At 45.7% G+C, this 23,673-nt stretch overlaps 1 protein-coding gene across 4 annotated transcripts in view; it reads right to left on the bottom strand.

The window, feature by feature from the left end:
* Positions 1-15,311, bottom strand: part of BCL11B (BCL11 transcription factor B) — a 159,880-nt gene extending 144,569 nt beyond the window's left edge. For 2 of the 4 annotated variants that reach the window (XM_078660135.1, XM_078660134.1), the window contains exon 1: positions 12,214-12,337. Coding sequence is in view for 2 of the 4 variants with exons in the window: in XM_078660133.1 (XP_078516259.1) it covers positions 14,560-14,617 (58 nt within the window). In the remaining 2 variants the exon portion in view is untranslated. Of the gene's footprint in view, positions 1-12,213; positions 12,338-14,559 lie in introns of those variants that run through there. The other 2 variants (XM_078660133.1, XM_078660132.1) reach the window with 2 other exon arrangements.
* Between the last annotated feature and the right edge of the window lie 8,362 nt (positions 15,312-23,673).

The raw sequence follows: 23,673 nt of genomic DNA on the forward strand, positions 1-23,673 counted from the left end.
CTCACTGCAGGATTATTTTTATGCAATCTACATTACGACAGAAGGAACGCCCCTTGTGCAGCAGTAACTATCACATACAAATGCGACTATAATACTGCTAGTTGCTTTTCTAAGAAAAACATATGGAGGGATCATTTTGCAATAGGCGTGACACACAGGCGTCTCTGAAGCACAGTCACATTGGAAGATGAATAAAAGCACCCAACAATGGATTGGGGTAGTTTTCTGACTCAGAAAAGCCCTTCCCAAAAGGATATTTGAATGTTCAGTGCTACAGGATAAGCAATTGCTTTATTGGTCTGATATTCGAGCAGGATTTTTGTATTTTCTTTGTACAAAGCCCAGTAACACTATGTGTCGGATGGAAGAGAGGTGGCGGCAGGGGTAATGGGTCCAGTCCTGGGCAAGAAAAGCACAAAATAGAGGTATTTTGTCTAGAAAACATAGAGTGAAAGAGGCCACGATCAATGTTTTTTTTGAGCAAGTAACATAAAAAATGACAAAGAAACGTGTAGCGGCAAGGAATGCACGTGATCAAGAAAAGCAGGATTCTTAGAGAACCACGCTAATGCGGTTTGTGACCAGGAATAGTACCGCTCAAGGAGCACCATCAAAGGCAAATCACGCTTGTCACGTGCAGCTCCAGGGATTTTTAGATCCACTAGACATGCTTCTTACACAGACTCAAACTGGTGCGATTGAACTTCAGTAGCATTGCTAACTTACTCCATTATGGCCAGGAGTCTTCATAAAGCGTGCTTAAATATAGGGTAAAAGTTTCTTTAAAAATTTGCTTGAGTCAGTAGAATGTGATTCATAAGAAGACAATCTGACGCGGCGATTTTATTTTTAAAACATGATGTATGGAAGGTAGGTCTTCTGGTCGACATCTTAGCAACGAAGTCCACCATCAATACCAGAGTTTAATGAGGAGTGACTACACACATAAACAGATTATTACTGTATAATGATGATTGTGCCAGCATATTGTAAGCAAAAGCACAGATTTTGTACTGAAATTCACTTTCCTGAATATATAATGATCATGAGGGTTTTTGCCTACTTATACTGACAGACCTAGTGTGGAGTTCAGACACCCAATATGGCTGGGGCTTCACTCAAACAAAAACTATAAAAAAATAGTAAATAAGACCATATTGTAAACAATTGGTTCATTTTAATATGGAGTCGTTCTGGGATTTAGGTATTTGGCTCAGGAGTAAAAGGCAAATATGTACCGCCTGTTTATCCGTTCAAGCAGCAGGCGGAAGCAGAGAAGCTTAAGCCGTTAAACTGTTGTTCACACGAGCCTAATTTCAGGGGATAGGGAAAGTTGTGTCAGTTTGAAGAGGTAGCGCGCAAGAAAAGGAAGGTGTGACCTCGCCCACCATTTGTAGCCAAGCTCTCCTGTTGAAGGGACTAAAGCTGTCAGGCCAGGAAATGATAGCGGCGCAAAAGGCGGGGTGTGGGTGCCAAAAGTGAGTGAGGTATGCCTGAATCTCTGCCACCATGCTCTCGTAACCACGGCCAGTTCACCTGTGCTATGTGATATATTTTAATTCATACAAATTCATACAATTTGTAAACTCATATACCCCTATGTGTCTTCCGAGGTTGGCAGAAGAGCCTGCGAGAGGCTGGTGTTTCAGCTCAGATTCACCTCTCTGAATTTGCCGGTGCATATGGGGAGACGGGCCTGCCACAAGTCAATCCGCTGCAGAATAGAGGCCTTTGATTAGCCAAGTAATGATTGTCAAATTATCCAGCTTTATTTGTGTCATGCGAGAAGTTTTCCTCAGAGATCTCTACGTCACACTGTCCTTTGATGTAGCCCATGGAGTTTATACAAAATAAATACAAAAATATGGCAGCTCCAGTAAATATTTGGCTAATCTACAAGTGTGGGTGCTGCTATTTTGAAACCAATGTGCTTTAGTGTGTGTGTGAGAATTGTCTCATTCACCCAGAAATTTGAAACATTTGGGAAAAACAGTGTTAGTGGTGTTTTTATTCTGACTGTGTCCATTAGTCTAACATACCATTTAAACAGCAGCACCTTTATTCAAAGAAATGGATGTCACATGTAATGAACAGCACCTGCACCACAACAAATGAATTTCACATATAAGGGCCAGTACTTTAAACCATGAAATGAATACCACGTATCCCTACAAATAGGTATCCACAATGCAAACAGCACCTTCACCCTAAGGAATGAATGGCACATATAGGGACCGCTACTTTTACCCCAAGAATTGGATGGCCCACATAAGGAGGAGTACCCTTATGCCTCAAATATAAATATAACATATTGGAAATAACATCCTTACTCCAAAAATGAAATGCCACATATAGGGGAAAGTGTCTTAATCCCAACAAATAAATGCCACATATAAGAAACGTTCCCTTTTCCCAAGAAATAGATGCCAATTATAAAGATCCATACTGCACCCTAAGAAAGAGTCCTTGCCTCCTGAGAAATTAATGACACATTTAAGGATCAGGCACTTCGCCCCCGAAAAACACAGAAAGGATAACAAAGCTTCTAGACTGCCTTGACATTATGCCTGCTTTCAAACAGAGACCTCATCTCATCGGTAGGATTACATTGAGCACTCAAAATTATCATACACATATATCTATCTATAAATCTATCTATCGATCTGCCTTTCTATATAGCCAGAAACTGCTTCAGTAGTTCCTGAACTTCAGAATGTCAAATAAAAAAGGCATGCAAACTTCCACCACGAATTTTTGTTTCCTTTTAAATCAATTGCATTTTTCAGCGTCGACAGTCCGATGTGAAGAAAGATTCAGTATGTTTCATTTACCAACCTAGTTGGAGCTGCAGACGCATATTCCCTGTAGTTACAAAAAATAAGTGTTTTCTTGTCTCTTTGCTTGCCAAAAACTCTGCCAAGCCTCTTACTCGTAACATGTGGTGTTCTTTCGCTTTCTGGCAGCCGTTGCTGTGCTCTCTTTCACTTTCTTCATGCAGCGAGCCCTTGTGATCTGCAGTAATTGGGTTTTAAAATGCCCGCAGACTCTTTGCACTCTTTACTGTCTTGTCCCCGCCGAAGACCCGTCGAACCAGCCCTGCCCCGTGTCAGCAATCACACTGCAATGACTGAAAATGGATCCTTGTATTAAAGGAGATTTGTGGGGTCTATTGAGAGTCGTGGGTGCTTAGACCAACTAGTTAGGTTCACTGAATATGCATTTCACAAATTCAGTCTATCAACTTTCTTTTTTCTTCTTTTGCCTTTGTTTGCCTTTATAAGCTAACCCACAGTGAACTCTAATTAAATATATTTAACTCCAAGTCTGCATACCTTGAATATATATTTATAAATTGTCAATGTACATATATGGGGAGCGAAGAACTTTAAACTTCTAATTACCTACATGCACTTCCCTTCAAGATATTGTGGAAGTCTTTATTCTGGCTACCATATTTTTGTAGGATGATGTTTTAAAGAAAATATTCTGGTAGAACACCACCCTGTGCTATTGAATGTGGAAGCCCATATCCGGTCCTGTTTGGGAATTAAAAGATACACCATAATACACATAACTCACTTTTACCATGGACCTTACAAAGTATTCAACCCTTGCTCTTAAAATTCCTCTAGTCAGAGTGTGCATAACATGGCATGGCCCGCTACACGCTACCAGCGAATACTTCCATACAGCTAGCAGAGACAAACCACACAGGATGGTACATTTTGTAAATTTTGAAATGCTGGCTCCAATTTTCTTGTACTTATCTATGATCCATATGCCTTGGGTGCCGCGTTTGTAAGGGAATTCTACCTTGATAGCACAATAAACAATTACTTCCGCCATGTCCACACCCTGGCACATTCTTTCACTAACAGAGAAGTCTTCTGCATTGAACATATTGCCACTGCAAAGCTCTGAAGCACCAGCATCTCTGCTTCAGAATATTAGAAACACTCAACCCCTTTTATAAGCCTTAGCCATGCACCTGCCCCAAAATACGTTCTATTCATACAAAATTTTGAGACCTCATTGTTAGAAAAATGCCAGGCGAATACACCCAACCCAACAATGTAGAGGTCGAAGCACCTCCCAAGTCATCCTATGTTTTGCTATCGCCTATTTTCTGCCTGTGGTTCTTTTAGAGGATGTATTGTCCGAGGGCACTCAGATGTGGCCATCAGGCAGCACGGCGGCGCTATACTAAACCCAATAAATAATGAAAAGTGCAGACAAATGTGTAGCCTTCAAGATGCTGCCTGCAGACGCTAGTTTCAATGATGGACACCAGACATAAACAGCAACATTGGATTTGCAGTGGTTTTTACGCGCTTCGAGGGACGGTTCCATGAAAGAAATGCCTCCTGTGCTCCTGATGTATGCCAATGTTGCTGCCTGACACTTGTGGGCATGAATAAGGGGCTATGGGTTGAGGACTCACCCTGTACCCTGATACAACTGCCTTCGGCTATCCTTTGTGGATTCGAATCCCTGTACGGCTGGAAGACGCATCTTTCCTTGAAAGGAACGAACACAGGTTGTGCCAGCTGCAGCTGGATGCAAATAATACATAACCTAGCCAGAAAAGCTTGTTGGGTACTGGTGGGAACTAGTCTGAGAACACTGATCAATAATATCGATACACTTGATGCCTTGTAGACAGGGGGATTGGAATCAATATTTCAGACACATGTCACAAGTACTTTGATTACTAATACACAGATGAAGGCTGAATAGGTGACGGATCAAATTAAGACTGGTTAAAATATGTCAATACACTGATCTTCATCAATAATGTTGATACTATATAAGAACATTGATTAGCTCCTTTGTCACAGTTGTGCTGGAAGCCATTTCTTTGAAGAAACAATGCAAATGCACTGCATGCCAGACCACTGCTATATTGTATGCGCGTTGATTGCATGGTAAGTGCTCGCTTACTGCAAGTACAGAACTGGTGCAGTGACAATTAGCTTCATTTTTCATTGTTACTCTTTTCTAACACATCATCATGACGACTTGAACAGCTATGGCCGTTCAAGAGTCTACTGAATTAGCATTCCATCCAACACATTTACATTGACTCCATGCTAAGGTAGAATGCAGGAATTCAATTGTTGATGCTCGTTGGCACGCAATACAAAATGTGAATTTTGATATGTGGGGATCTGAAGATTTTTTGTGGTTTAATTTCACCAAAACGCAAGTTCATCTTGGAGTATCTGGCATTAGGGACAGGCATCTGGATAACTCAGTTTTCAAAAACTGTTGGACATACATGTAACAGGCATTGGCCAGATTTAAATCTCTAGACCAGTCAGTGGCGGTCGGTAGGCTCAAAGCGGGCCCCTCCTGCCACACTCTACTTCTATAACAGGCATTACAAAATTGTACTTTTTCTAAGAAACGCATTTACAATACTTTCAGACAAGTGTTGTGTTGCCTCGCGTGCTAACTCTCCGTGGGGGAGTTCCACGCTACAAGGAAGTCATATTCGATTTTAACTAACTTTTAATGTGATTGCAAAAAAATTAAAGAAAAGATTTTGAATTCTTGCTTTGATGAATAGCAACTGGAGGCATCTGACGAAAAAAACACAAAGCATGCATGAATGTTATATTATTGTGGTGCACATTTGGGAGCGGTGAAGGTGGGGATTGTTATATCAGAAACAGCTTGCGAATGGATTACAGAAAACTGTACTGTTATTCTGTTCTTGATTATATAAATTCATGCAGCATCAAACTGATCTTTTTTAGAGTGTAAATATACTTGTACAGTACCTTCAAATAGCGTGATGCAGTTAAATGAAAGTGTACACTTAACATGAAAATGTTCATATAAGCAATAGAATATAGTCGATGGTCCTCACAACACACAACTGCTTTGTGACTTATTTGTAAATGCTATTTTTTTCCTTTAAGGAAAGACCTAGTTCTACTGTAGAGTAGTCGAACACTTAGAAAAAAATAATCAAGTTACGTTTCTTTGATGAATACAGGAGGCATGGTTTAATGTCAAGTGGACGTGTTGTATCTAGGTGGAACTAAACCTAGGCGAATTTCTCCATATCTAGAGTTTTAAAGAAGAATTGATGGTTGAACTAGCATTTTTCGTATAACTTCTTGCATTAGTGTTTTTTTCTATTTTTAACTGGACAGCTTTCCCTATCACTCAAAAAGGAGGCACACAACCTCGAGAAAAACTATATTTTGGTTCCTATCATTTCGATGAGTGCTAATAGGCACCAGATACAGGAAAAGCACAAAACAAAGGGGTGGCACCTATTTTAATGCAGCATTCAAGCAAAAAAAATGCATGCATTGTTCTGAGATAATGTCACAAAAGACTTGCATTTTGACGAGAAGAAATACGGCCTTCTGTCTGTTGCCCCACTGTCCAAGCCAGTGCATGGGACCACTTTAGCCAAACACGACTGATTCCTTTCCCCACTGAATAAATGTGCGCCACAATCAGCGAAGTTTAGGCCTACGTCTTTACTGAATTTCAACTGAAGCGATACTTCTGAGGCGGTTTTCTGCTCTACACCCTCCATTCACAGTTAACAGAATCGGCTGCTGGGGTGTGCAGGTACAGTGCGAGCACACCAGTCAGTCCCACTCATCTGCATGGGTACACACAAATCATACAAGAAATGTGTTCACGGAGACACTTGTGTGCGTGATCACATTCCCTTCATATGCACATTTAGACACGAGTGTGTATTGGATCTAGATAGACGGTTATACAATTGGGCAGACTCATACTCACATGCATATATTCCTATACATTTAAATATGCCACATATTTATATTATGAGTATATATAAATACACGTAGGTGTGTGTGCAAACACATATCTAGTTAGCCAGATGTAGATATATACTTTACCCATGTCTATATGTGCCTACATATAAATCCACCCCATATGCTATATATATGCACATGCAGATGTCTAGGTGTGTGTGTGGACAGACGGACAGACAGACAACCCAGTAAGGTTGCTTAGACGCACCAGTGAGTTTTTGATGTAGTTCCTTAAAGAGACCTGCCATTCCTCCTAAATACAGCAAGCTGTGTTTTAACGCTGTAATTTCAATAAATAATGCGAACAAACAACGGGGAAGATTCCGCGCAGTTCCAAGGAGAGGGGAACCCCTCGCGAGTCCGTGCCAGCAGCCGCGCGCGCCACGGCTACGACGCGATCATTCCCCGCTCTGCGCGAGGCTCTCGTCGGCGCGCGAGGGGCTCTGGGGCTGCACGTGCTCTGACGGGGCCCGACGGCGGAGCCCGCGAGGACTGGACCGTCTGTGACGCAGACTCTTTTTAAGACTCCCGTCAGAGGGAGAGGCGCCCACTGCCCGCGCACACCCTACGACCCGCCGCGGACAGGCGAACGGCAGCAGGGGGCGGTTGACAGGCCCACTCACTGGCCGCCGACACCCTACGACCCGACGGACACCCTATGACTCGTCGGACACCCTACGACCCGCCGCGGACAGGCGAACGGCAGCAGTGGACGGTTGACAGGCCCACTCACTGGCCGCCGACACCCTACGACCCGACGGACACCCTACGACCCGCCGCGGACAGGCGCACGGCAGCAGTGGACGGTTGACAGGCCCACTCGGACCCGTCGGACACCCTACGACTCGTCGCGGACAGGCTCACGACAGCAGGGGAAGGGTGACAGGCACGGCCTTTCCTCTCAACCAACAGGCACGGGTCTTTCGTCTCACCTTATCTTTCAGGTTCATATATAATGCCACATTCGGCTTCACCTGATACAGCTCCCACACATGGCGCTTTAAAATAAAGGCCACTGTTGCTGACCTCAGGGGTGGTAAAACGGTGTTGTAGCTAGCAACACGCTTACCAAAATGAAATCAAATGCCAGAGCCTCAATATGCACGAGAAACTAGTGCACATGGAAACTCACGAATAATAGTAAGGGTTTTAAGAAAATGTACAGCCTCCATCCATGCTGGCCCTTTCAGCTATACCATAACAATACTGTCATACTTATGCTCACGTTGGGTTTGGAGAAAAACCGAAGCATCCTCCTGCTAAAAGAACAGGTCTGTGCTTCGAATTAAAATGGGAAATGTGACAGCGAGATCATATGGTGAACATAGAAAATTGCTCACACGTGCACACCCGAATGCTCTTCGCACTAATGGCTGCGTCCCAGCCTGACATGTCCAGCGTTCCTTTATTAACCGGTTTCACACAGTCTGAAAAAAAAGGGAAAGTGATGGGGGCGGGGGACCGAGCAGAATCCTCATACCGTCGTGACGTCGCTTTACAAATGACTGTATAACAGAACGCTGAAACCATTCCGTGTTTGTGGAGCCCGTACGTGTTAAAATCAACCCCCTGCTCCATCCACGGTGAGAACATCTCGCAGGCTGTAAACAGTCTAAACACTGACAACCTCTCCTGATCTCCCCTCACTGAACACGCACTTAGACGACTACAGTACAATTCAGTGCAAACCCGCTATGATACGGGCTAACAGCTCCCCCTAGCGGCCAACTATAACTATTTGTAGCCGGAGGGCTCATGTGAGTCTCTGTTTTTCCTCTCTTTTTTTTTTAACAGACTACAAAGTTTGTTTTGGAAAGTATGTATCACAACAAGAACGAAACAGTAGACAATACGAAGAGGGGCGGAACCACAAAAGAGCAAGAAAGGGCCTGGGAGAGCAGACACCTCGGAATAACATAAACTTGAGTAAAGGTTAATGTAGAAGTGTCAGCCTGTACTAATCTTCAGTGTTAACTGTGACACCCCACTCCCCCCAGTCAGTGCAGTGCAGTGTTATTCTGCAGGACTTCTGTCAAACCTCAAATTAAGCATGGGTGCTTAGCAAAAAGCAGTTTTCGACGACTTTGTTTGGTTCTGTCTTGCCAGTTACTTTTTCTAAAAGGTTATATATTTACTGGCTAAAATGCAACTGCCCGGTGCTATTTACTATCTAAAACTGGAAAAAATCGCTGGGAAAAAAATGTGTGCCCATATATTACTTAAAACAAGTCAGCCTCCAGGAACCTCAAAAGAATCGTTTAAAACAGGCAACTAAATATGGCTCGTGCTATGCATCTGAACTGTAGTTTAATACAATACAATGTAAAACGAGGGAAACTTATAACGAGCCTACAATGAAAATAAATTGAGTTTGTTGTTCTTGACAGCAAAGGGCTAAAGGAAAAGCCAGGAGGACTGTATGCATCAGCCCCTGCATGAAATTATCTCAAAATACAAGTCTGTTCAGGTTGCAAAGAAAACTTTCAGAAGGGTCTGCAAAAGAACAAAGATGTCTATGTTTGGATTGCTATAATCGCAACATTTTTTTCTAATAGTTATGTTCTGATCCGGTTTCATCCAGCAAAGTACCAACTAGATGTTGGTCCTTTTCATTATTATTAATAGAATGTTATTTTGCACTAGTCGTGCAAAAACCTGCAACGTTATCTTCTGTGCACGTCTTCACTACTTTCTAAAGAAAAACCTATTTCTTAGCTGTCTATCAATCCCTAGCCCCTAACAGCGCGTATGCTTTTACGGGAAGGATCTCGTCTACTGCACTTTACACTACCATTCATGTAACGTCCTTATGCAAGTCCTTTGAATGACCATTGTCCCAAACAGGCATCCATACTTTCAGAGATGCGCTGTTTCGTCCTAACAAACAAGGCGTCTGTGCCAGCGTTGGCGTTGTCAGTGATGTGTTTGAAGTCAGAGTATGATGTAATTGAGCTGCATCTAGTGAACAATTGATAAGCAGACACGCCTTACTAAAAGTCATAAATGTCTTCACCGCTGATAAAAGTTTGCAGCTGCTTGGAGCGGGCTTTCCGGTTGGTGAACGGGTTTATACTTGAGTGAAGCTCAGAGAGTATATTTTGGTTTATTTCTCTATATGGCTTCAAGTGAAGTTTTTTTTTTTTTGCTGTTCTCTCTAACACCCATCCCCATCTCTCCCCCTAAATCTGGACAGATGTAAGACGCTGTAAGATGGGTGCCAGGCAGCGAGGTGCGACGCTGAGACACCCCACAACTTCTGTCGTGCCCACACAGACTTGGAATTGATGGCACAGTAGCTGTAATCAGCTCGAACGATATTGCATGGCTGTGACTGTCACTTTCAGAAGAAAACATATTTGCTCCTTTTAATTAATTGTGAAACCGGTTGTGCAAGCTTTGTACAAAGCCCGCGCCTTCCTCGGTTTTGTGTATAAAATGTCTTCGTTTCCTGTTCTCTGCCCTCCCTTCAGCACGCTGATGCTTGTCAGCGTGTGCAGTGCACAACATGCAGGCTGTACTATGTGATGCACGTGTGCAGACATGATTGAACAGAGGGTCCCCCTCAAGTAATGCAGCTAAGGCCCCGCATTCTGCCGCTTTTCTTCGTCTGGATACCGAGTGCCCCTCTCGTTGTCAAGGCACCCATGCAGTCCGTCCATTGCAAGCAATTATGCAATGCCTAGGCACCCCAACAGCCACCTGACAATGCACATGACCTGCCCACCTGTGCACCCCATGCATTCTGCATATGAGATGGGCAGTCATGCAACACCAGGGCTTAGCCAATGATCTAGGCACTCATGCAACCAAGTCTACTGCACAGGCTATGTAGGCATGCAACCCATGTCTACAGCCATGAGCTGGGCAGGCATGCAACCCCATGTCTAACGCACATGAGCCAGTAGGCATTCAACCCCCTGCCTATGGCACTTGAGTTTGGCAGGCATGCAATACTGTCTACTGTGCATAAGCTGAACAGCCATGTCCGCAAAACATGAGGTAGGCACCCATGCAACACTCTACACTGGAATGAGCTGGACAGCGATGCATACTTGGGTCTATTCTACTTGGTCCGTGCACCCATGCAACCCCATGTCCACACCACATGAGTATGGCACCCATGCAACCCCATGTCCACAACACATTAACATGGCACCCATGCAGCCCCAGTTATATTGCACATCAACTGGGCACCCATGCAACTCATTGTATAACACGTTACATCCCAATAACTTCTGCCCATCGTATGTTGTCTTTGCACACATACAGCCCCCTCAAGATTTATCCTGACGATGGCTTCCATGCTACCCCATGGCCTTTCTCAATTCTGTGTGCACCCGTGTTGGTCATTGATCATTCATTATAATATGCTTTTGCACCCTTATGAGCACCCTGTCCCATATCATTTGTGGACACAGAGTTATCTGCTCACCCCATAGTACATTTGCACACATGCAGCCCACTTTCGATTTCCCAAGCCATATGCAACAATGCGGCCTCATTCACTACAATGAAAGTGAGACAAATGCATCTCAGTTCATTGTTCAAGAGTTGCATACCCTGTCAGTCTCGTACTCACATGTAGCAAGCAGCCTGCCCGCGGCTTGTTATCAGTACACCCATGCACCTGCCCAGTCATAAAGCGTTGTGCACCCATGAAGCCACTATCCAGCCCTGTATCACCCATGCAATTCCTGTCCATTACCTGTGATGTGTGCACCGATGCACGTGTCCATTCATCTCAAGCTGAGCACCCCTGCAGCCCTAGCTCATCGCCGTCCCCATCTTTACCCTAGATGCATGCGCACAACCCCTGCCCACCCCGATCACCTGCAAACCCATGCAATTCATGTCCATTACTTGTAATGTGTGCACCCCTTAGTCCTGCCACGTTATCTTTGTATTGTTGCAGCAAGCACCCTATCCACCCCTCAACCCCTAGAGGTCACTCGCCTTCAGAAGAGCCCATTCACTGAATCCATGCACCCCGTGCCTATACAGCCTCCTAACCAGAAACACGTAACTGCTGCCCACTGCCACCCAGCTGCTTGCACGTGAACTGGTGTACCCCCATACCCATCCCCTAGCCGCCCAGTCCTTGCACGGCTTGACCCACCAATGTCCCGGATGTTCACACACTGCATGTTTATCTGCCTTTTCTATCAGCCATCTCACAGGGGGCCGCGCCTTCACGCTGCCCCTCACCCTGTGCCTGGCGTGGCGCTTCTTCGCCTCTTTCCCCTCACCCCCTCCAACCCCCCACCTCTCGGGCGCCTTCCCCGAGCAGATACCCCCGCAGCTTCTTCGTCAGCGTTCTTTGTGTTCCGCTGCTGCCCTCACCCCACAGCATCACCAACAGACAACACAGCGTCCACCCGCCCGCCCCCCGACCAAAGCCCGGACCTACCTGCTCCTTCCACACCGACTCCCGCGCGTCCCGCTCATTCAAAGGTTCTCCGGCGCCTTCAGCAGCCCGGATTTCGGATAAGTACCACTCCCCACCTCCCCCCAAAACTATAATGTGCACCACGCCAAGGGGATGGGGGCGGATAACGCACCATGTGAGATGTTCCCTGTCTGCAGACCTCCCCAAAAAATAATCCTATTCCAACCGCCGCCTCCCTGCTGTTGCAAAAGGCACTGGCCCAAAAACAAATGCTCGCGTTCGCAAAATAAAGCTGATAATGCAATCACCGAGGCAAAAACACGATTCGCTCTCTGAAAAAAATGCAGCTAAAAAGATGCAAACGGAGACGTTTCTATCAACAGCCGAGGAAACCACCGAACCGCCGCTGCAAAACATATATGTCAAATAAATTCTATTTATCAACAAAAAGACAAGTGTCAAACGCAAGGGAAGGGACGGAACGCCGTGCAGCCGGCAGCTGCTCCTGGTCTCGGGCTCTCGCCGCGGAGGAGGCGGTATATGGAACGAGCTGGCCCCATATTTATTTATTTATTTAAATTTTTGTGAAATATAACATAAATATTCGGATTTGCCGGTGCCTGAGACTCAGCCCTTTTCGGCAGCTTGGCCATGTGAGTGAGGCAGGCTGCTGACAGGCTGGAAGCAGAGGGGGTGGGGGGACTCCGTCTCCGCTAGGAGGAGAGAGGGGGGAGGAAGGCAGGGTAGCCAGGAGAAGGGACCCGCGTGCAGCTTCCTAGGCGGCCGGGGGAGAGACCCACCCGGGGACAGAGATGCCGGGAAGGGCGGCTGCCTGTGGGAAGAGGCTGCTGCGCGCCCGTAACGGGCAGGGTGAACCTTTACGGGCCGGTCTTCACCCTGCCCGTACGGGTCTCCCTGAACTCTTGGGCGACCCTCACGCGGAGAGCTTTGCCCTAATTTCGTGGTCCTTTTGTATTAATGAAGCACCACTTTTTGAGGTGCCTCTCGAATATTCACCTTTCCAGTGCATTCTGTTGGGACGATAGGGTTGAAGGAGCTTTCCCACGTCAAAGAAGCCCTCCTCGCATGACTGTGGTGAGATGGGGGTTCCTACGGACAGGGAGTCCGGCACAGTGGCCTCTTTTGGGGTCCCCTCCACCCCCGCAGGGCATCCTCAAGCTACAGCGGGTGCTCTGGCTAATCGCTGTTCACCTGGATGGTTTGAGAGGATTTGAATCTCAGATAGCGCTTAGAAGAGGACGAGTTCCAGCATACGCCCTGCCCGGAATAAGCTGTTCCAGGCACGGTGCCCGTTACCGTGTTCATCACCGGGAAAGGGTCCCCAGCCTACCCTTTCATTTTGCAATGTTTGCATCACTTTCTATTCGAGCCTGCGCCCATGTGCAACATTTCACAGGTAAACAACATCATGCAACGGCTACCCCACTTGTGCAATACGTGCACGACAGCTGACAGTGCCCTGGCAACGTGCCTTTCCTATTCACGTCCCTTGTCTTCGCAATAGTGCTCATCTTTTGTAAATACGTTCACAGCTGCCTGCAAACCTGCACCCTCGGGCAGCCGCCCCCCTCGCTGCCTGCATCCGGCTCCCTTTCAAGAGCCCTGTGTTTGCATCCTCACGTTGCATTTGTTTTCCTTTTCCTGGGGGTGTGGGAACACTGAATGACCGCATGCAAAGCATAACAATACTACTTATAAACAAAATGCACTGCGCTGTCTTTGTAGTTGGGTCAGCCCTATTCACGTCCCGCGCAACCTCGCCTAAAATTAAGACAGCGGCGCCGCAAATGCAGCCCCCTTACATGAGACGAAGCGTGCACCTCCGGGCAGCCCATGTGTTTGTCATTAGCTCTCCCCGCCCGCCCCGGGATCACCTCGCCTTGTCTGCCCTCCTCAACTTCAAACACCGCGAAAAAAGGGGAAAGAGAAACAAAACTGCAACAGGGAAATCCGCGAGCAAACCCGGGCTCAGCCTCCTCTGCTCCTCTCCCCCCAACTGCGTCTTCCCAAAAGCCTTTCCACTTTCTTTCCTGTCAGGGAGACTTCCATGTGCTGCTCGCCAACTTTCAACACTTCCTATTTGTAACCAGCAGCTCTCTCCTCCCTCCAAATCCCCCCCACCCCCCGAAAAAAGCTCCCCTCTGGCTTGCCACCCCGAGTTATTGCATGTCCCCTCCAAAATGCAAAGGTACCGCGTGCATTTCAGATTTTATTGCATTATGCACGATAATGCTGTTGTTTTCAAGTTATTTCCCCTTCAGGTGAATGGTGCATTCTTTGCTTTGCAGTCAATGCTAATTTTACGGTAAAATGCACCCCCATCCTTAAGTAGCAGTATAAACTTACGTGTGACAATCTCCCTCAGTGACAAGTGTTGAGGGTTTCCCTGCTTGCGACGGGACATTGCCCTGGCATTTACACTGGCATCGCCCGGGGAGCAGCACTGAGTTCTCTTTTCTTTTCCCACGTTGACTCTTTTTCTTCTTCTTTCTTGTCAAATGTCTTCTTCTTCTCAAGCAAATAAAAGTCACGGAAAAAAATCTCGTTTCCCTGAAAGTGGAACTTCCTTCCCTCCTTCAAATGAATTCATAAAAAAAGCTGTCCACTGGATTTTCCACGACTCGTCCTTGAACTTGGCAATGCTTCTTGAAGGTGTTTTAAATTTGCAATATTTTTGTCCATCCAAAACAATGAGACTTTTTTTCTTTACAGAGGTGCTTGGCGAAATTTGGCAGTTGCACTTCTTGCCCACAAAATTAAAAAAAATGGAAAAAAATGACAACAAAAAAAGAAAGAAAATGCTGTAAAAAAAAGAAGAAATTCTGGTATTTGCCAAAAATGAGAAAAAATCTGTGAGTGACCCTTGGCTCGGGGTTGCGGGGTGTCCGGGAGCGGTGCCTCCTTGCTCTGCAGGCTGGCCCTGGTGGCTTGCAGTGCCCCGCACGTTGCTCTAGCTCCCCCTTCGCCTGGCAGTGAGGGACAGGGCTCGGCCGCTCTCTCCTCCCTGGCTATTACTATTAATGTTGTCAGTCAGTGTGAAGATGGCGGAGTCCGTGGCTCTCCGGAGCTCCTGCCTCTCTGTGGCTGGGTCTGCCTCTGTACAATGGGATAAAATTCAAGTTCAAGTGCGGACGTGACGTTTAATCTTGCACTAAGGAGACAAAAAAAAGACCGAGAAGAGTAGGAGCACTGGGGGCGACTAGCGGTGGCTTTTTAACACTGTACCCTGCGAAAGACAACAAGCGAAACCACATGCTCTGCAGGCGCCGGGGCTCTGGAGCACTGGCTCTGTGTGTGTTTTTTTTTTCTTTCCCTTTGCGCCCCGTGTGCTCCTGTCAGGAAAAAAAAATGCGCACCCCTTTTCCCTCCCCCACCACAAACAAAAGGTGGGCTGCCTAGGGGGAGAGCCAAGCCTGTCAGGGCGCTGCAGGACACCGCCTGGGCCATTTCTGTCTTCATTACGGGAGAAATGTAACAACTTGATCCGGGTCCGGCGGCACCCGAGCGGCGCAGGGCGGTGGAGCTGACTGGGCACGGAGGAGCCGCGGATCTCCGCCTTTTAACAATAACTTTATTTTAATTATTAAGGTTATTTCCAGTACTGAGCACCATCACGCACCAAAGCCCCCCCTTTCCTGCCACCCCACATACTAAAGCGTTCCTCTTGTATACCCCCACATACGCCCTGCCCCCCACTGTCTAACACGTGCCTTCTTTTCCATTCAGCTCAGAACGTGAAGTGTACTTTTGCTTTCAAAGAAAGGCAAAGTAACTTCATTGACATGCACCATGCTAGTGTTCGTTTTGTAAAGATGCTTATCTGCATACCCATATCTGGTGTAAATATATGCGCCAGAACCGCTTGATGAGTCTAAAAACTACATTTGTATGTGATTGCAGCATGATAATAAGCTATTAGATAGTTTGTTGTAACAGTCAAACCGGTAAACAGTGAACTGTCACCTTCATTAGTACACCTGTGCTTAAACAGTGTCTAGGACGGAACAACTGTTTTCACCAATGTGGTACACCTGGGGTCTCGATAGATAGATAGATAGATAGATAGATAGATAGATAGATAGATAGATAGATAGATAGATAGATAGATAGATAGATAGATAGATAGATAGATAGATAGATAGATAGATAGATAGATAGATAGATAGATTTAAGCAGTCAAGATTTATTAATGTAGTAATGCAAAATATAATTTATGGTTTGGTGTCAGTAATATTGTAGATGAATGGATGGATGCATGGATGATTCATGAATGACGGATGGCTGGGCGAATGGTGGGTGTCGGCGTGAATATATCGTGGAAAGTTAGGTAGGCAGACAGACTGTGGATGTGTGGATGGATAGAGTTGGATGTAGCTATATGCGAGAAGGAATGAATGGGTGGGATGTATGGATGAATGGGTGGACAGACAGAAGGATGGGATTCAAGGTAGGTAGACATGTTGTAGAAGTATGGATTGCTTTTGAGATGACTAGATGCAAAGGTGGATGGATGGTTGGGTGGGTAGATGAATGGATTGGTGTGTGGGCTCGTAGAAAGATAAATAGATTGATTGATAGATAAATAGATCGATCGATAGATAGATAGATAGATCCATGGATGGATGGGTGGATAGATCCATGGATGGATGGGTGGATAGATAGATAGATAGATAGATAGATAGATAGATAGATAGATAGATAGATAGATAGATAGATAGATAGATAGATCTGTCTGTGGATAGGTTTGGATGGAAGTGGAAGACACTCCTACTCATACATTACAGCAAAGGCCTGGAACAGCCTCCACTTGCGACTCCGACAGTCACCTCACTTCCAGAATCCCGAATGGTGCTCAAGACATGGTTGATCGATTTAGCCTTCCGGGACCAGTAAGCGCCTGGATACCCTACCGGGTGATTAGTACTGCTATATAAATCTTGATTGATTGATTTATTGACGGATGGAGGTTAAGCAGATAGACAGATATTGTAGATGGATGGATACACAGATGACTGAATATGTTTAGATAGGCATAACCAAGAAGGAACAAGTAAATCAATGGGGTGGATAGGTGGATAGATGAATGAACAGACAGATAGATAGATAGATAGATAGATAGATAGATAGATAGATAGATAGATAGATAGATAGATAGATAGATAGATAGATAGATAGATAGATAGATAGATAGATAGATAGATAGATAGATAGATAGATAGATAGATAGATAGATTGATTGATTGATTGATTGTTGGTAAAGTTTGGATGGAGGTTAAGCAGATAGACAGGTGTTGTAGATGGATGGATACACAGATGAATGGATATGTTTAGATAGGCATAACCAAGAAGGAACAAGTAAATCAATGGGATGGATAGGTGGATAGATGAATGAACAGACAGATAGATAGATAGATAGATAGATAGATAGATAGATAGATAGATAGATAGATTGTAAAGTTTGGATGGAGGTTAAGCAGATAGACAGATGTAGATGGATGGATACACAGATAAATGAATAGGTTTAGATGGGCATAGGCAAGAAGGAACAGGTAAGTCGGTGGAATGGATGGATGGGTGGATGGATGGATTGGCAGACAAACAGATAGATAGATAGATAGATAGATAGATAGATAGATAGATAGATAGATAGATAGATAGATAGATAGATAGATAGATAGATGGTAAAGTATGGATGAGTGGACAGATGGAGGCTAGGCAGATAGACAGATGTTGTAGATGGATGGATATGCAGATGAATGAATAGGTTTGGGTGGGTATATCCAAGAAGGAACAGATAAATGGCTGAGAAGGATAGATGGACGCCTAGATGGTCAGACCAGTGATGGACAGTTGTGAGGCTAGGTAGGTAGACAGTTACTGTACATAAATAATACACTAAGAGGTAAATAGGGGTTGATGGGCTAGCGTTTGGATGACAGAGGTGTGTGGGGAAGGGTTCATGGATGGATGGATGGATGAGCAGACGGACAGAGAGATAAATCTAGATAGATAGATAGATTATAACTTTGAAGCACATGCAGCCCTGGGTGGCAACAGTGACTGTGTAAAATGGAATTGGGCGCCTTTTATCATTGATGAAACGTTTAAATCATGTGCCAAAAGTGCAACAAAACAGCAGAAAACAGGCCCCCGTGTGGCGTGTGCAGTTTGCGCCGTGGTAACCAATTGATGCCGTACCTCCAGCCCTACTTTCATCCCGCGGAAGGACAGTTTTTTGATTCCAGAAATTGTCGACTCGTGATCTGTCGCAGATATGAGCTATCACACAACAGGAAGTAAAGTCCCTCCTTACAACAGAGACAGCACGTGTGCGTTGGGGTCAGCTACAGCAGCTGAGTGTTCTTTTCTCTAGTTTTCCGCCTGGGAACTACCACCAGCAGATGCACCTAACTGTGCCGAGCTCCGGGTTCCAGCCTGGTACAATCAGCCTCCACTATTCTGCCGAAAGTGGGCCCCACATGCTGCGGGCGGACTCCCGGAAACCAGGGCAGAGAGCTCTTAGAGAGGAAAAGCACCTCGTGCCAATGGGCGAGCCGGGCGAGATGGATGTATGACGTTACAACGCGATATATTACAACGCACTCCGTTACAACACATTTTTTACAATGCAGGATCCATTACATCGCATGCCTTTACAACGCATGACATTACATAGCAGATGCTATTACAACGCATGCCATTACAATGTAAGTATAGGTAAGTATATTATTTTTTTTTAAATGTAAGTAATTTAAATTTAATTAATTAAATAAATTACATTGTTTTTAAATAATTATTTAGTACATATATTACTTTAAGTTTATTTTGAAAAGAACTTTTAATAATAAAGAACTATTTTTAATAAATAATAAAATTATTAAAATTAATTTTTTTAATTAAAATAAAAGATTGTATTTTAAAACTAAACCCTAAAAAAAACCTGTACCCCAAAACCCAAACCCAGCCCTGAACCCTAAAAATACCCCTGTACCCCAAAACCCAAACCCAGCCCTGAAACCTAAAAATACCCCTGTACCCCAAAACCCAAACCCAGCCCTGAACCCTAAAAATACCCCTGTACCCCAAAACCCAAACCCAGCCCTGAAACCTAAAAATACCCCTGTACCCCAAAACCCAAACCCAGCCCTGAACCCTAAAAATACCCCTGTACCCCAAAACCCAAACACAGCCCTGAAACCTAAAAATACCCCTGTACCCCAAAACCCAAACCCAACCCTGAAACCTAAAAATACCCCTGTACCCCAAAACCCAAACCCAACCCTGAAACCTAAAAATACCCCTGTTCCCCAAAACCCAAACCCAGCCCTGAAACCTAAAAATACCCCTGTACCCCAAAACTCAAACCCAGCCCTGAAACCTAAAAATACCCCTGTAGCCCAAAACCCAAACCCAACCCTGAAACCTAAAAATACCCCTGTACCCCAAAACCCAAACCCAGCCCTGAAACCTAAAAATAGCCCTGTACCCCAAAACCCAAACCCAACCCTGAAACCTAAAAATACCCCTGTACCCCAAACCCAAACCCAACCCTGAAACCTAAAAATACCCCTGTACCCCGAAACCCAAACCCAACCTTGAAACCTAAAAATACCCCTGTACCCCAAAACCCAAACCCAACCCTGAAAACTAAAAATACCCCTGTACCCCAAAACCCAAACCCAACCCTGAAACCTAAAAATACCCCTGTACCCCAAAACCCAAACCCAATATATTTATTTATTTTTAATATTAAATAAAATAATTAAATAATGTTAAATAAAATATAAAATAAAATTATATACTTACCTATACTTACGTTGTAATGGCATGCGTTGTAATAGCATCTGCTATGTAATGTGATGCGTTGTAAAGGCATGCGATGTAATGGATCCAGCGTTGTAAAAGTTGCGTTGTAATAGAAGTGCGTTGTAAAAGTTGCAATGTAACGGCTGTTTCCCGGGCGAGATAGGTCAGGCCTAGGAATGCAAGACCAGGATTCGGCTTCCGCATGCACACAGTGTGATCCTAGACAAATCCCTTTGGCCTCCTGTTGTCTCAGACGTGCAAAGATTGTGAGCGCCTAGATGTGACCTGGATCTCGAAGAGCGCTATGCAATAGAGGCACGAGAGAGAATGAGAAATGCAGACACAGAGAAGGAAACAGATTGGGAAAGCGGCGGCGTAAATGGAAGAGATATTGAAAGAGTGAGAACTTAGGAGAGATAGTGAAAGGTGTGGGGGGGGGGGAGACTGGTGGGAAAATCATAGAAAGTACCAATTGGGCAGAGGAAAATCACTGTGAGGTGAAATGAGAGGTAATGCGAACAGGAATATCAGACATGAAAGACCAATACAGAGTAAGGCGGGAAAGGGGTTGAGTGGGACATTTATGTAAAAGAAAGACGGTCAAAAAATGAAAGACAAACTATACACAGGGACACTAAAAAGGCAAACGACAGGCAAAAATACACTAAAAGAGAGGGACAGAGAGAGATTGGCAGGGAAAAGAGAGAGAGAGAAACAAAGTCAGGGAGGTGGGAGTAAAGAGTGGGAGTATCAAAGCCAGGGCGAGAAAAGGACGGTAGAGAAGTGGCGAGCTCTGTAACCTATTGTAATATTTATATAGCGTGCACTACCGACTCTGAGGCTCTGAAGCGCTAGTCCGTGCTGGTATTATATACAATGCACGTATATATCCGAGTATCATTGCAATGTTTATGTCCCGACCACATTATTATGTGCGTTGTTCTAGCACCTGGCGATGAAAACAAACTGCGCAACGCCTGTGTCTGCTGCGAAGACTGACAGCTTCAGACTGGTAGAACTGCTCGAAAAAGTTGTGTCCTAAACTGGGGGTGAACGTGAGCGAGGCGTGCCTTTGGCGAACACGCCCAGATTGTAGCACCCCCTCCCTCCTGCTTCTATCCCAGCACTTGAGGCCACCCCGCCCCTAATTTCCCAGCCGGCACCCTAGAGCAGCGGCGCAGTGTCACCAGGCCTCTCTGCCTCTCCTGCTTCTGCTCTGCCCGGCTTGTTTTGGACTTCTGTTTTCTTCTGTCCCAGGCCCCGCTTCCTCTGGGGAGAAGGTTGAAAGGTGAAAGCGCCCTGGCCCCACCTGCTGTCAGCGTGATGGATGCCCCGGGGTCAGCCGTGCCTTTCCAGGAATGTGGGCTGGGTTAAGACAAAGATCAGACAGTGCAACCCAACATAAACACCGTCTGCTCGCCCTGCTTCTGTGAAGGATACATGAATGTGTGTCTAAATCCTCCAGTGCTTTCAGGCATTCTGTCTCAGCCCGGATTCTGATAGGTGGCAGTTCTTGCTTACTGTCTGCTTCGTCTGGTGGCGTAGACACCCTCTCTATGTTAGTTTTTTGATTTTCATGGTTTGCTGTGTCTGGTGGTGCTGTTGACGTCCTGTGACCCAGAAGAGACTGTTTCAGTTCTTGCTGTTTGCTATGACTGGTGGTGATGACACTCACAGCATCTTAGTTTTTGTTGTTTCTCATGCTCGGTCTGGTGGTGACGACACTGTGTGTGTTCAGTTTTGTTTCTCATGAAGTTCTATGCCTGTGAGTTCACTGGGTTTCTGTCGCCAGGTACTGGGCTGTATTTTCAGTTCTTGCTGTTTCCTCTGATGTTGATGAGACTACATTAGTTTTTGTTTCTTCTGCTGGTAGTAAATTGCTACGTGTGCCACAACATATGCTGTATGTTCAGTATTTGTTGTCAGCCGCGGTCCATGCAGGTAACAGCAGTGGGGTTGTGGGGCCGAGTAAGGGAGGATTTTGAGGGACGATGCAGAGGGGAAATTAAAATAATAATTAATTTTCCCTCGTGGAGTAGTGTGGCTCACTGGTTAGAGGCAGCAGGCCTGAGAGCAGAAGTCAGCCCGGGACCAGGGTTCAATTCCCGACGCGGCAGGGTTGTGGACCTTGGTCAGCGGACTTGATAATTCTCGCTTCGGTGCTTACTCTAATCAGGGGTTCCACTCGGCAACTCTGGGCATCAGCTTGCCTAATCTCCACAACGGCCCCACCAAATCTGGGGATGCCTGGCTCCACCTTGGGGACTCCCAGCAAGGGACCATCCCACAGGGAAAGCCAGGACGGGTTCCCCAGAGTTATACAGCGCCGGGACGCCCCGTTGCTGGGGCAGCTGTGCGCTTTACAAGTATACTACATTTACATTTACTCTGCATCGTCCCTCGAAGTCCCCCTTTACTCCGCCCCACTGCTGTTACCTTCACAGACCGCGGCTGTTTATTTGTCAGCTCTGTTCTGTGGTGGTTGCACACTCTGGTGTATATTTACCATTTTATGCAACGCAGGAGCTTGCAGTGTTGCGTTGCATGAAAGTAAAGGGGAGCGAGCAGAAATGTGCCACATGTAGCCTTACGTAGAGCGGTCGACCTCGAAGCTGGGAACCCGGGTTTGAGTCTTGGCAATGACGCTCAACATCCTCTGATTCTGGGCAAATTACTTAATCTCTCCGTTCCATGCCTAACAAAAATTAATTTGGCCTTCTGTAAACAAAACTGGTGCTCATGTAAAGCGCTGTGATACCTGATGTCTCGGGTCTAGTTCACGCTATATAAAACTCTAAAAAAATAAAGATAAGACTCACTTCTGCTCTCTCCCAGTGCTGGTGCACTTCTGGCAGCCTAGCGCCAACAGACGCACCCTTGTGCCATAGCCCAGGAGTGTCTGCGTTAAAGGCAGGATTATTCCCAAGAGACGCCATTTTTCACAAAACAATCATTTGAGGCGTATTATTTTATGTGTGGTGAGTGCACTCCACAATAAAAGAGGAATTAATAAAGAGAAATTAACATATTTCTCATTGTTACACCTCTCTCAGACAGCAGTGGTCTGTGCAGGTAAGAGTGGTGGGGCCTAGTACGGGGGGGAGGGATTACGATAGACCCTGATAACGGAAAATTAATTATTTATTTAGTTTTCCCTGGTCATCGTCCGTCGAAATCCCACCGGGCCCCACCGCTCTTACCTGCATAGGCCGCAGCTGCTGTCAGATAGGTGCCCGACCATGTCACAAACCCAGGTTTACTGGTGTTAGTAAATCTGGACCACAGTGTCCCAGTCAAACTCTCATGCTGCAGTTCTTGCTGCTTGACTGGTGTTGTTGATGCTCGCTGTATGGTAGATTTTGTTTCTCATGTTTGGCTGTGCCAGATGGGGGTGAAACTCTGGACCCATTTCACAAAGGACGTCCACACTTGAGGCAGAGGCCCTGCAGTCATGGTGGGGGGGGGGGGCCTCAAGTCATGGCCTCTGAACTGCAGTTTCTCTATGTGGAGCTCTTGTCACGAGTGAGGGACCCCCGCCACGATTGCAGGGCCTTTGCCGCGAGTGCGGAGGCCCTTTTGTGAATCGACCCACGGTGTCTCTGTGTAGGCTTTATAATTGGGGTTTGTGCTGTTCCTCTTTCTCTTGGTGATGAC

Source organism: Lissotriton helveticus, chromosome 9 (genome assembly GCF_964261635.1).
Source record: "Lissotriton helveticus chromosome 9, aLisHel1.1, whole genome shotgun sequence".
NCBI classification, from domain to species: Eukaryota; Metazoa; Chordata; class Amphibia; order Caudata; family Salamandridae; genus Lissotriton; species Lissotriton helveticus.